This window comes from Oncorhynchus clarkii, chromosome 19, assembly GCF_045791955.1.
Source record: "Oncorhynchus clarkii lewisi isolate Uvic-CL-2024 chromosome 19, UVic_Ocla_1.0, whole genome shotgun sequence".
In the NCBI taxonomy this organism is placed as follows: domain Eukaryota; kingdom Metazoa; phylum Chordata; class Actinopteri; order Salmoniformes; family Salmonidae; genus Oncorhynchus; species Oncorhynchus clarkii.
The window spans coordinates 14,999,226-15,013,857 of NC_092165.1; the positions used below are offsets into that span (position 1 = coordinate 14,999,226).

Sequence of the window (14,632 nt, forward strand, 5' to 3'; positions counted from 1 at the left end):
AATAATCTGTCTGTAAACAATTGTTGGAAAAATGACTTGTGTCATGCACAAAGTAGATGTCCTAACCGACTTGCCAAAACTATAGTTCGTTAACAAGAAATTTGTGGAGTGGTTGAAAAACAAGTTTTAATGACTCCAACCTAAGTGTATGTAAACTTCCGACTTCAACTGTACATGATAGGTTTAGATTTTGTCTGGTTCGGACCAACTGTGGTCTTGTTTGGGGGGGTCGAGTGCTTTAGAGTAATAGCCCGTGTGTAGATTAATACCCAAATATGCAAAAGTGGATATCGCATATTTTTACCTGTGTGTACCTATTCAGAATTCATCACCATGAACATTCAAATCCATAATTATGCATTTCTGTACAGTGCAAATAGGGGACCCATAACGTAATTTCATTACCGTAATTCTGTTAGCGGAGGTAAATCAACTTCAATTACTGTAGTTCAATTACCCAAATTGATGTTCTCAAGGTGTCATGTCATAGCTGACACCCCATTCTTTCTGCAGACATCTTTGCATCTAAATTCTTAATTCAATCACTTTTTATAGCTACTGTTTACAAGCCTCCTGGGCCATATACAGCGTTCCTCATTGAGTACCCTGAATTCCTATCGGACTTGTAGTCATAGAAGATAATATTCTAATTTTTGGACTTTAATATTCACATGGAAAAGTCCACAGACCCACTCCAAAAGGCTTTTGGAGCCATCATCGACTCAGTGAGTTTTGTCCAACATGTCTCTGGACCTACTCACTGTCACAGTCTGTCCCATGGAATAAATGTTGTGGATCTTAATGTTTTTCCTCATAATCCTGGACTATCGGACCACCATTTTATTATGTTTGCAATTGCAACAAATAATCTGCTCAGACCCCAACCAAGGAGCATCAAAAGTTGTGTTATAAATTCACAGGCAACACAAAGATTCCTTGATGCCCTTCCAGACTCCCTCTGCCTACCCAAGGACGTCAGAGGACAAGAATCAGTTAACCACCTAACTGAGGAACTCAATTTAACCTTGCGCAATACCCTAGATGCAGTTGCACCCCATAAAACTAAAAACATTTCTCATAAGAAATTAGCTCCCTGGTATACAGAAAATACCAGAGCTCTGAAGCAAACTTCCAGAAAATTGGAACGGAAATGGCGCCACACCAAACTGGAAGTCTTCCGACTAGCTTGGACAGACAGTACCGTGCAGTATCGAAGAGCCCTTACTGCTGCTCGATCATCCTATTTTTCCAACTTAATTGAGGAAAATAAGAACAATCCGAAATGTATTTTTTGATACTGTCGCAAAGCTAACTAAAAAGCAGCATTCCCCAAGTGAGGATGGCTCTCACTTCAGCAGTAATAAATTCATGAACTTCTTTGAGGAAAAGATCATGATTATTAGAAAGCAAATTACGGACTCCTCTTTAAATCTGCGTATTCCTTCAAAGCTCAGTTGTCCTGAGTCTGAACAACTCTGCCAGGACCTAGGATCAAGTGTTTTAGTACTATATCTCTTGACACAATGATGAAAATAATCATGGCCTCTAACCTTCAAGCTGCATACTGGACCCTATTCCAACTAAACTACTAAAAGAGCTGCTTCCTGTGCTTGGCCCTCCTATATTGAACATAATAAACGGCTCTCTATCCACCGGATGTGTACCAAACTCACTAAAAGTGGCAGTAGTAAAGCCTCTCTTGAAAAAGCCAAACCTTGACACAGAAAATATAAAAAAACTATCGGCCTATATCGAATCTTCCATTCCTCTCAAACATTTTAGAAAAGGCTGTTACGCAGCAACTCACTGCCTTCCTGAAGACAAACAATGTATACGAAATGCTTCAGTTTGGTTTTAGACCCCATCATAGAACTTCACTTGTGAAGGTGGTAAATTACCTTTTAATGGCATCAGACCGAGGCTCTGCATCTGTCCTCATGGTCCTAGACCTTAGTGCTGCTTTTGATACCATCGATCACCACATTCTTTTGGAGAGATTGGAAACCCAAATGGGTCTACACGGAAAAGTTCTGGCCTGGTTTAGATCTTATCTGTCGGAAAGATATCAGTTTGTCTCTGTGAATGGTTTGTCCTCTGACAAATCCACTGTAAATGTCGGTGTTCCTCAAGGTTCAGTTTTAGGACCACTATTGTTTTCACTATATATTTTACCTCTTGGGGATGTCATTCGAAAACATCATGTTAACTTTCACTGCTATGCGGATGACACACAGCTGTACATTTCAATGAAACATGGTGAAGCCCCAAAATTGCCCTCGCTAAAGCCTGTGTTTCAGACATAAGGAAGTGGATGGCTGCAAACTTTCTACTTTAAAACTCGGACAAAACAGAGATGCTAGTTCTAGGTCCCAAGAAACAAAGAGATCTTCTGTTGAATCTGACAATTCATCTTAATGGTTGTACAGTAGTCTCAAAACTGTGAAGGACCTCGGCGTTACTCTGGACACTGATCTCTCTTTTGACGAACATATCAAGACTGTTTCAAGGACAGCCTTTTTCCATCTATGTAACATTGCAAAAATCAGAAACTTTCTGTCCAAAAATGATGCAAAATAAACTTCAGTTAGTTCTAAATACGGCTGCCAGAACCCTGACTAGAACCAAAAAATGATATCATATTACTCCAGTGCTAGCCTCCCTACACTGGCTTCCTGTCATGGCAAGGGCTGATTTCAAGGTTTTACCTCTAACCTACAAAGCATTACTTGGGCTTGCTCCTACCTATCTCTCTGATTTGGTCCTGCCGTACATACCTACACGTACGCTACGGTCACAAGACGCAGGCCTCCTATTTGTTCTTTAGAAGTTTTGAGTGTAGTGGTAAATGAGTGTGAAGGTGAATGGAAAGGCTCTGGAGCAACGAACCGCCTTTGCGGTCTCTGCCTGGCCGGTTCCCCTCTTTCCACTGGGATTCTCTGCCTCTAACCCTATTACAGGGGCTGAGTCACTGGCTTACTGGTGCTCTTTCATGCCGTCCCTAGGAGGAGTGCGTCACTTGAGTGGGTTGAGTCACTGATGTGATCTTCCTGTCTGGGTTGGCGCCCCCCCTTGGGTTGTGCCGTGGCGGAGATCTTTGTGGGCTATACTCGGCCTTGTCTCAGGATGATAAGTTGGTGGTTGAAGATATCCCTCTAGTGGTGTGGGGGCTGTGCTTTGGCAAAGTGGGTGGGGTTATATCCTTCCTGTTTGGCCCTGTCCGGGGGTATCATCAGATGGGGCCACAGTGTCTCCTGACCCCTCCTGTCTCAGCCTCCAGTATTTATGCTGCAGTAGTTTGTGTGCTCTCTCTAATTCTCTCTTTCTTTCTTTCTCTCTCTCAGAGGACCTGAGCCTTAGGACCATGCCTCAGGACTACCTGGCATGATGACTCCTTGCTGTCCCAATCCACCTGGCCGTGCTGCTGCTCCAGTTTCAACTGTTCTGCCTGCTGCTATGGAATCCGGACGTGCTACCTGTCCCAGACCTATTATTTGACCATGCTGGTCATTTATGAACATTTTAACATCTTGGCCATGTTCTGTTATAATCTCCACCCGGCACAGCCAGAAGAGGACTGGCCACTCCTCATAGCCTGGTTCCTCTCTAGGTTTCTTCCTAGGTTTTGGCCTTTCTAGGGAGTTTTTCCTAGCCAACGTGCTTCAACACCTGCATTGCTTGCTGTTTGGTGTTTTAGGTTGGGTTTCTGTACAGCACTTTGAGACATCAGCTGATGTTTGAAGGGCTATATAAATACATTTGATTATATATATATATATATATATATATAATGATTATATAGATATTCACCAAATTCAACAGAAAAGCATAAAGGTTTAAGAAAATATTTGCTGTACTTACAGAAACATTAAATTATATTATAAAATGTTAATCACAGTCAAGCCCATCTTTAACACTGTGATTGAAGTACCTAGCAACATGGAGTCATTGGAGTTCATAAAAAAAATCCATATGTGTTGATTCAAGAATTAAGTATAATGTTTTGGTTTGACTGAGCTAAGGGCAACTCAGTCCTTGCAATGATACAAAAATAACCAAGTCAGTCAGTCAGCAGAGTCTATTTTGTAATTAATGTTTTTTTAAATGGTCACACACACATTGCACAAATGATATATGTGACAAGTAGATTAACTTTTCTCACTATGGTAACACTTTACCTTTTTCTGTAAATCTGGTACCCTCGCTTTGGAAAAGGTTCAACATTACAGTACGCACATCTTCACTACTTTCTGTCAAGTAAACATGAATTAAGGCACTATAATTTCCTCATTATAAAACACCAGCATCAAACAAAAAGACAAGGTTATCATTGAAGCATTTTTACAGACACCATCATCACCATATCATCTACTCTGCCTCATCATACTCATTCTTTCCTCAGTTCACCTCATCCAGTTCCCTACTACATCCAAAACCAACAGAATTAACTACAAACTAACTAGTACTACATTACATGTCACTATACTAGCTAATACTACATATCACTACAATCTATACAAGGCTGTGTGCATTTTCTGCTGGTGTATCCTGAGGTAACGTACAGGCGAACGGCCTCTCTCCTGTGTGGATCTTCAGGTGCATCTTCAGATGGTGCTGGTGGGAGAACCTCTTCTCACACTGGGGGCAGCTGTAGGGTTTCTCCCCCGTGTGGACCCTCTGGTGCCTCTTCAGGTGGCCAGCCTGGGTGAAGCACATGTGACACTGGGTACAGCTGAAGGGTTTCACCCCTGTGTGGACCCTCTGGTGCCTCTTCAGGTTGGACGGGTGGGAGAAACTGGCCCGGCATAGGGGGCAGACAAACGGTTTCTCCCCCGTATGCATCCTCTGGTGGATCTTCACCTGTTTGGGGAAACTGAAGGCTTTCCCACAGAACGAACACGGGAAGCGCTTCTCTTTACCACTGGATCTGCTGATAGCGTTACTACTACTGTCATTTGTCAATGGGCTTGTGTAGCCATTTAGTGTTGAGGCACTGGCATTGTCTGAGGTCTGGTTTAACATTAGGAGAGTGTGAGGAGGATGAAGGCCAGGGAGTGTCTGTGTTGTCGCAGGGTCCATGTTCCAGTTGATAGATCCTATAGAAGGCAGGCTGAAGGCAGCACCTGTTAGGGGGTTAACCTGAGGCCCCATCAGTCTCTCTGAATCACAACTATAGGAGCAGGACGGACGTCCCTGTCCCCGCAGACCTAATTTACGCCCCGCCCTGGTCTCAGCCAGTCTGTTGTCATGGAGACTAAGTTTGGTTGTTGTTTTGTGATCGACTGTCTGTTTCTGGTTGCGCTTAACAGTGTTGTTCCCCATCTTAAAGTTGATGCTGTCCCCTCTGATCCTGGCCTGCTCAGTGACCTTGTCCCCTGGGCTCTTAGCTGTACCCGTCTGGGTCTGGGAATCCAAGATGGCCACCCAGTCTGCTCTGTTAGCCTCCAGCCAACCACCTTCAGTAAGAGGTTAGAAAATAGACTTCACAAACATGGCAGAGAAGACTCTACATGTGCAGTTGAGTCAATAAATTGTTCATACATTATAATGTGTGTGTTTATTATGTAAACATAAGTTGTATTGATTTCATTTTATGAATGAAGAAAATAAAAAAATAGTCCCATTGAAGATCTATTACTGTATGTAGGCTATATGTATTTCTCCCATACCTTGCTCCCCCATCTTTAGTCCACTAAGAAGGTCAATGCTCTCTGGTCTGTCTTCTACTTTCTCCTCTTTGACCAGCAGCAGATGAGGCTTCCCATCCTCCATGTCTACTGACTGTAAGAGATACAGAGTGAGAGGATGTTAGATCAAGAAATCTGATATCAGCACCCTGCTATGGATCATCTTCTGATTGGGTAATGAGGGATTGCTATGAGTACTATGCAAACATGTTAGTTAATTTGATTACTTGACACTCTTCAATGGTTCGATAATTCAAAGACATGGTCCCACACTTAAGACAACATTTATCAAGACCTGGGCCCGTATCCACAAAGCATCTCAGAGTAGGAAATTGGTCGTAAGTGCTGAGAATATTCCTACTCTTATGGGTAAATATGCAGCGAGGCAGTGGTTCCTGTGCCACTTGCAAATGCTTTAGAGTTGTTCAAATAATGTTTTGATATTTCTATATGATCAATCCATAATCCATAAATAATATAGACCTACATTATATCTTAACTTTGATTGTGTTCGATGAAAACTAATCGACCTTTAGTAAAATGTTGCATGCAACATTATTGACAAGTGACCTGATGCCCACTGTGCCAAAGCGATATAGAGTTGTTAAAAAGGAGTGACGAGTGTGTTGACATAACAGCAACATCTTGCTTTCAACAACCATCATAATTGGTTAAAAAAAAAATAAACATAAAAAAAGGGTATGCATGCCAACATATTATATAGACAATAATTAAGACTAGGCAAAGTGATCGTGTCAGGTGACAAATGATATCAAACGATTTACTATTGCAACATTCACAGTCACATTCATTGTGGTTGTCTAAAGCGTGCTATAGAGCAGGGGTTCCCAAACTTTTTCACTCAGGCCCCCCTTCCAGCATTGGGGAACATCCCGTAATATTTGAGTAACTCAAGCATTTACAAAACAATCTATGGGCTACAAAATGTTAGCTGACATGGGCTAGTTGATCTGGACATTTCTGACAAGTTCAAAATAGCTCTCTAAGGTATGCAATGACTGACATGACAAGAGAAAAAATTATTTCGAAATTACACTCTGCCTCCCCAGTTTTGGAATCACTGCTCTAGAGTTCACAGCTGGCGATGCCTCATTGCGATTGGTTATTCCCCATTATTTGAGACAATGCCAATGAGCGTCAAACTGCCGAGATTACAAGCTGACAAACTTTTATGAGTTGATTTTACTCCTGGCTCAGAGTTTGTCTGAACAGTGTCTTTACATCATCCTAAAACCTACTCTGAGCTGGGAGTTTTTTTAGTCTTAAAAAAAAACTTTGAACTGGATTCCTAGGCCCTTTTCTGAGATGCCCAGGGCCCGTATCCACAAAGAGTCTCAGAGTAGAAGTGCTGATTGAGGATCAGGTCCCCACTTGTCTATATAGTCTTATTCATTATGATCTAAAAGACAAACTGATCCTAGATCAGCACTCATACTCTGAGAGGCCTAATACCAAACAGACTGTAGTTCACAGTGGGTTTACCTCAGTGAGACTGTGTGTCGTCCTGTGCTGCTCAGCTGGTTCCTCTGTGGGTTCAGGAGGAGGTGTAGTCTGGTTGTCCTCCATGACCATGTTCCCCTCAGGGTTCCCCAGACCCTCCTCACACCCCTCCTCCTTCACCAGCAGCACCTCTGGACCCTCCTGGAAGAGACAAGTGATACAGATTACACAGACATACACTCCTTCAGGTACACACACACACACACAGATAATAAACACTTTAAACATGGAGTGTTTATCAATCCCCACTACATCCGAGTCCTATACTGTAGTTAGAGAATGATTTTATTGTTGTTAAACTCATCATGGTGGACATAAATATGATGTTGTGGGTAAATATGAGTCAGCTATGATAAGTCAAAAAGTCAGACAAACCTGACAAAACTATTTTGACTTGAACAGTAGGTGTTTGTTAGTGTGTGGGTATGTGTAGGTATATTTAGTAAGTGTATAATGGTTATAAAGTGCTGTCAGGTGTATGCAGAATAGGGTGAAATCAGATGTGATGTATATTAAAGAGAGCCTCAATGATAGTCTTAGAGTACCATTTTGTGTTTATTAATAAACATAAAAACAAGTTTTAAATACACCACAAATATACATGTCAGCTACAAATCTGCATTCATATTCTCATTAAAAGTGTCTTGGGAAAAAAATTAAGTATTGAATGAAATAGGCATTTGTGAACATCATTATAGACTACACAGTACAAACACAATATCTAACAGACTTTTTAGGCTTATACAGTATATGCCTTATACACCGAGTGTACAAAACATTAAGAACTAGGCTTGGGAGGTAAACCGTGTATACTGGGGTATTTGGAAATAGCCACAGGATGGTTTATCAATACCGTATTAACTATTTCTTTGCTGTTTTTCAATACATTTTTATATTTGTAGCTACTTAAAATGTATAAATTGACCAATTCGGCACATTTGGGCAAACTCCTGGCAGACTTTATACAAAATGGTGTAATGTTAAAGTGGTGTAATTGTTCGCTGCCCGCACCTGCCCGCCCGTCCAGCATCACTACTCTGGACGGTTCTGACTTAGAATATGTGGACAACTACAAATACCTAGGTGTCTGGTTAGACTGTAAACTCTCCTTCCAGACTCACACTAAACATCTACAATCTCCTTCCAGTTCTCTGCTGCCAATGACTGGAACGAACTGCAAAAAATCTCTGAAGCTGGAGACTCATATCTCCCTCACTAGCTTTAAGCACCAGCTAGCTGTCAGAGCAGCTCACAGATCACTGCACCTGTACATAGCCCATCCAATCTACCTCATCCCCATACTCTATTTATTTATTTATTCATCTTACTCCTTTGCACCCCAGTATCTCAACTTGCACATTCATCTTCTGCACATCCTACCATTCCAGTGTTTAATTGCTATATTGTAATTACTTTGCCACCATTGTCTATTTATTGCCTTACCTCTCTTATCCTACCTCATTTGCACATGCTGTATATAGATTTTTCTATTGTATTATTGATTGTATGTTTGTTTATTCCATGTGTAACTCTGTGTTGTTGTATGTGTCGAACTGCTTTGCTTTATCTTGGCCAGGTTGCAGTTGCAAATGAGAACTTGTTCTCAACTAGCCTACCTGGTTAAATAAAAGGGTGAAATAAAATAAAACAATTAATAAACTGATCAGTCTGAAACTTTGCACACAAACTGCTGCCACCTAGTGGACAACATCTAAATTACACAGAATCCTAAATGGCCTTTGTCTTGCATTTCAAACATGATGGAACAAACATGTTTTTTGTTTGTATTATTATATTTTACTAGATCTAATGTGTTACATTATCTTACATTAATTCCACATTCACACAATCTTCAAAGTGTTTACTTTCAAATGGTATCAAGTCAGGACCTGAGCTACAGGCAGTTAGATTTGGTTATGTCATTTTAGGCAAAAATTGAAAAAAAGGGTCCGATCCTATTAAGTAAACTTGTGCAATACGTTAGGAGATAAAGCAGATTGCGTTCTTCATTATACATTATGAAGCTTACTGCAGTTCCCCAGAACAATTGGTTTGCAAATAGCACAACAGGAGAAAGCGGGTGCAGGTGAGTCAACCTGTGTAGACAGTGTCGCGTTTTTAAGTGCCTTTGAATGGGGTATGGTAGTAGGTGCCAGGTGCACCGGTTTGAGTGTGTCAAGAACTGCAACGCCGCTGGGTTTTTCTCACTCAACAGTTTACATGTGTATGAAGAATGTTCCACCACCCAAAACGCATCCAGCCAACTTGACACAACTGTGGGAAGCATTGGAGTCAACATGGGCCAGCATCCCTGTGGAAAGCTTTCGACACCTTGTAGAGTCATTTCCCTGACGAATTGAGGCTGTTCTGAGGGCAAAAATGGGGTATAACTCAATATTAGGAAGGTGTTCCACACAATGTCTGGATGCAATATTCTACCCAGGAATATTCAACATTTAAATCTGTTACTCTTGTTATTCTAAATGAATCTGTGGATATTTTCTGCTTACAACAATGAAAATGTATTTTTTCCTTTAATGCAGGGTTTGATCTAAATGTCAGAAGTTATTTAGTGGAATGTTTTTTCTGCTGGTGTATCCTGAGGTATCTCCTCTCTGAAAACCTCTTCCCACACTGCGTACTGGCAAACGGCCTCTCTCCCATGTGGACCCTCTGGTGCCTCTTCAGGTCACCAGCCTGGGTGAAACGCATGTGACACTGGGTACAGCTGAAGGGTTTCTCCCCTGTGTGGACCCTCTGGTGTCTCTTCAGGTCACCAGCCTGGGCGAAGCGCATGTGACACTGGCTACAGCTAAATGGTTTCTCCCCTGTGTGGACCATATGGTGCCTCTTCAGGTTGCCAGCCTTGGCGAAGTGCATATGACACTGCGTACAGCTGAAGGGTTTCACCCCTGTGTGGACCCTCTGGTGGATCTCCACCTTCTGGGGGCAGCTGAAGCCTTTGTTACAGAACATGCAGAGGAACCGTTTCTCTTTACTGTTGTTTGATGTTGCTCCCCCTCCCTGAGCCTGCGCTCTAGCCCTGTTGTTTGAGTTCAATACCTCATCGAAAAGGATGCGGCCGTGTGAATTGGAAGGTGCCATCGACGTGGACACTGGATCGCGATCTCTGAACGCGAGTAAAGGGGAGTGGGTCGCAACATTTAGATTTGTCTCTAAGCTTTCCCTGTAGTCTAAGAAGTCACTGGTGTTTCCCTGCGAGTGTCCTTCTCCTAAATGAGTCTGGTCTGCATTCCATGTCAGAGGAGCATCGCCCTCCACTTTCACAGTCACCTCATCTACGACCAACCCCTCCCCTTTATTATCTTGGAACCCTTCAGAGTATACACTACTACTGTACTGGTTCCAGTCCCCTGTCATTGAATTAGTCTGTGTATCCAAGACCAAAGGCATGTCACCAGGTATCATCTCTGTCTCTGTAGCATATGAACAGGACGGGCCATTCTGAGTCTGTAACAAGTCACTTGAATACGGATGGGACCTCACCGTCCTCTGGCTCGTGTTACCATAAAGTAAATACTCTGAGCGGGAAGCAAGAGGACAGCCAAGTTGCCCCAGCCCTGTTAAAGTCTCGGTGTCTGTCTCTGACTTGAGGACGGCGTTCGGCGTTCCACTGACCTCCGTGATTCTGCGTCGGGTCCTGGGCTGCACTGGGGGGGTGGTGGGGTCCTCATTGGCTACAGGGGGCTCGTTAACTGCTCCAGTCCGAATGTCTCTGCTGTGCCATAGGTCCTCCTCTCCTTCAGACCTCTCCTGCTTGACTCCAGGACCTGCAGCCTCTGCAGACTGACACAAAAAGAGAGGAGGTTATCAGTACATGAGTTCAATTGTATAACAATGTTGTAGGGAAGTCTCACAAGCTCCCCTATGGCAGATACACGAGGATGTACATGTAAACAAGTGAATAGCTGAGGGGAGCCTTTCTGAAATACTTTGATTTACAAAGTAGCACATTTTTTATGCAACACTATTACACTAACCTCTATCATGATAATGTGCTGGGTTGAGGTTCCACTCCCCTCATCAACAGTGATTGGTTGGTCATCTCTCCATGTATTGTGTCCCGCTGGTTTCACAAAGCTCCTGTAGCCTCCAGTGAGATGTCCACCTGAGAGAGTGATTGGGGGGAAAGAGGTGGTTAGGTTAGCTACTGTCAATGTTCAACGCTGTATTGTACACTATTGACACTGTCTAGAATTGGCCAGGATGTAAGGCAACACTTCTCATAACTGCTTGATATTCTATTTATTGATTGATGTATTATATTCCATGCATCACATTGTTTTCATTGAGTAAATAATAAGTGCAGTAAATCAAGAATCTGGTTAGAATGAGTGTTTTTGAGCAAGACAGCTAGCTAAGTAATCAGGGGAATTATTGCATAATATCCAAAAACTGCCCAAGACCCAATTCTTGGCAACACATCTCAATAGGGTCCAGTTGCTACATCATCTCTCAGAGCAGTCATCCCTTTAGAAAGTGGGGGTGTCTAAAGGAGTGGGCGTTTCGGGAAGAGTGGATTTCGAGAAGTGCTGGAACCGCGATGACTTGATATATCAATTATATTTCAAATATTGTAAAAAAAGTTAAGGTAGCTAACGTTAGCTAGTACTTACATTTGCGAAAAAATAGTTACATACATGGCTACCTGTAGGTAACGTTCAAAGACACAGCTCACAATAGACATTTTCTTTGCATAACTGAAATTCCTTGCTGTCATCTCTGCAGAGTGCAAGACCACGACTAACGTCCGATAACCCAAACGACGTCTTAAGTTGCACCTTTCAAAAACCCCACATCTTCTTATATGGTTCCTTTCTAAATGTCCACTCCTTTCGAAACCACTACTTTTCCTGAGAGATGAGCTGCGCTGCACTGAGAGATTGATTTACATATCAGTAGGTGGCAGCATAGAGACCGTAAAGGGATGACCTCTCAGAGATGATGTCACAGCTGGGCCGCTGTCACACATCTGAACACATGTGCAGGAGGCGACAGACATATATTTACAGCCTCGGCCTTTGCTAAATGTACCTCTTGCCATTCCTCTGTATCGGTCGATGATCTTGACACTACTGGGACTGGCGAGGACGCGCTCCCGTGCCACCTTCAGTTCCAGTAGCTGTAGTTTCTTCCGCAATGTCCTGTTTTCTTTTTGGGTTTGAGTTATTTCCAAACGAAACACTGCATAGTCGTCGTCTACGACTTTACAGATCTCTGCCACGGCTGCATTCGCTAGCACCTCCATGATGGAGGCTATTTGAGTGTGAAAAACAATACAGTTAGCCATTGTTAGCAGCTTGCTAACGTCAGTATCTAGCTAGCTATCGTCCCCTAGATAACTTCTATTGACAACGTCTGGTCTCCAATGCGAAGTAAAGACTACATGTGATAAGTGTGTGATATTGTGCAGTTAAATTAGTCATATCTTCAGTTCCAGAGTGTTAATAAATCCATAAATAACAACGCTAACCTGGAAACTGTTCTTGTTCACCGTTTACTTTTTTTGCATGGATTTCCGGCAGACTAGACGCTGTGTTGCGTATCACAGGTCGGAGTGTGAATTGCACATTTTGTTCACAACAAAAAAAAGCTCTAACAGATCCTGGATGGAAGCCCTTCTCTCAAAACCCCCTGCACTAAAATATCTACTGTTGGTACTACCAAATCAATCTTCTGGGATTTCCATTCCATTTGTGGGGTACAATTAATGACCATAGCAATAAACAGACATTTGGGCACCCCCACAAATTTTTCCACTGAAAATACACACTCCTTTATCCCATGCCCCTTTTCACACTTCGGAATAAATGGTTTCCATGCCATTCCATTTTCTCCAGCTATTATGAGCTGTCCTCCCCTCAGCAGCCTCATGTGGCGCTGTTCTTTAAAATTGCGCAAGTAGCTTCCGCTTCCCCCTCATTGATGTGGTGGAGAAACTTAATGTTGTAATCCACAATGAAGATATGGTCGACATGTTCATATTATGCATTCCATGCCTCAAGCGCAATTTCATTTAATTTTTTCATGTTGTAGCCTACACAAAAAACATGATCATAAATACTTTGTCTGTTGTAACAGTATATTTAGGCAAGCATTTCAAAACACAAACAAGACATACAGGCAGCCAAAATAGCGATTCATTTCTCGTTATCATTTGCAAACTTTGGCTAGTTATTTTTTCCGCAACTCTCGCAATGATATGACAGACCTCGTTGAAGGGGGTGTCAAATTCGTTTTTTTTTTTTTTTGTTTCATCAGACCAGAGGACATTTCTCCAGAAAGTACTATCTTTGTCCCTATGTGCAGTTGCATACCGTAGTGTGGCTTTTTTATGGCGGTTTTGGAGCAGTGGCTTCTTCCTTGCTGAGCGGCTTTTCAGGTTATGTTGATAAAGGACTCGTTTTACTGTGGATATTGATACTTTTGTACCTGATTCCTCCAGCATCTTCACAAGGTCCTTTGTTGTTCTGGGATTAATTTGCACTTTTCGGACCAAAGTACGTTAATATCTAGGAGACAGAATGCGTCTCTTTCCTGAGCTGTATGATGGCTGCGTGGTCCCATGGTGTTTATACTTGCGTACTATTGTTTGTACAGATGAACGTGGTACCTTCAGGCGTTTGGAAATTGCTCCCAAGGATGAGCCAGACTTCTGGAGGTCTACAATTGTTTTTCTGAGGTCTTGGCTGATTTCTTTTGATTTTCCCCTGAAGTCAAGGAAAGAGGGACTGAGTTTGAAGGTAGACATTGAAATACATGCACAGGTAAACCTCCAATTGACTCAAATGTCAATTAGCCTATCAGAAGCTTCTAAAGCCATGACATCATTTTCTTGAATTTTCCAAGCTGTTTAAAGGCACAGTCAACTTAGTGTATGTAAACTTCTGACCCACTGGAATTGTGATACAGTGAATAAGTGAAATAATCTGTCTGTAAACAATTGTTGGAAAAATTACTTGTGGCATGCACAAAGTAGATGTCCTAACCGACTTGCCAAAACTATAGTTTGCTAACATGAAATGTGTGGAGTGGTTGAAACACTTAGGTTGGAGTCATTAAAACTAGTTTATGTAAACTTCTGACTTCAACTGTAAATAATCAGTTTAGATTAACTGTTGAGCGAGCAGTCTTATTGTTTTGGGGGTGGAAGCTGTTCATGTGCCTTTTGGTCCCAGACTTTGGCGCTCGGGTACCACTTGCCATGCAGTAGCAGTGAGAACAGTCTCACTTGGGTGGCTTTCCTCTGACACCGCCTGGTATAGAGGTCCTGGATGGCAGGGTTCGGCCACAGTGATGTACTGGGCCGTACGCATTACCCTCTGTAGCACCCTGTGGTGGGATGCCGAACAGTTGCCATACCAAGCGGTGATGCAGCCAGTCAATATGTTCTCAATGATGCAGCT

General features: G+C 42.4%; 1 protein-coding gene across 1 annotated transcript; it reads right to left on the reverse strand.

Annotated features, from left to right (window-relative positions):
- Positions 1 to 4,074: 4,074 nt before the first annotated feature.
- On the reverse strand, positions 4,075 to 12,731 carry LOC139374784 (uncharacterized). Its single transcript, XM_071115923.1, has 6 exons — positions 12,261 to 12,731; positions 11,207 to 11,334; positions 10,845 to 11,012; positions 7,188 to 7,346; positions 5,667 to 5,778; positions 4,075 to 5,453 (listed from the first exon to the last, which is right to left on the reverse strand). The coding sequence occupies exons 1-6, from the start codon at positions 12,514 to 12,516 to the stop codon at positions 4,510 to 4,512; spliced, it is 1,767 nt and encodes a 588-aa protein (XP_070972024.1). The 5' UTR covers positions 12,517 to 12,731; the 3' UTR covers positions 4,075 to 4,509.
- Between the last annotated feature and the right edge of the window lie 1,901 nt (positions 12,732 to 14,632).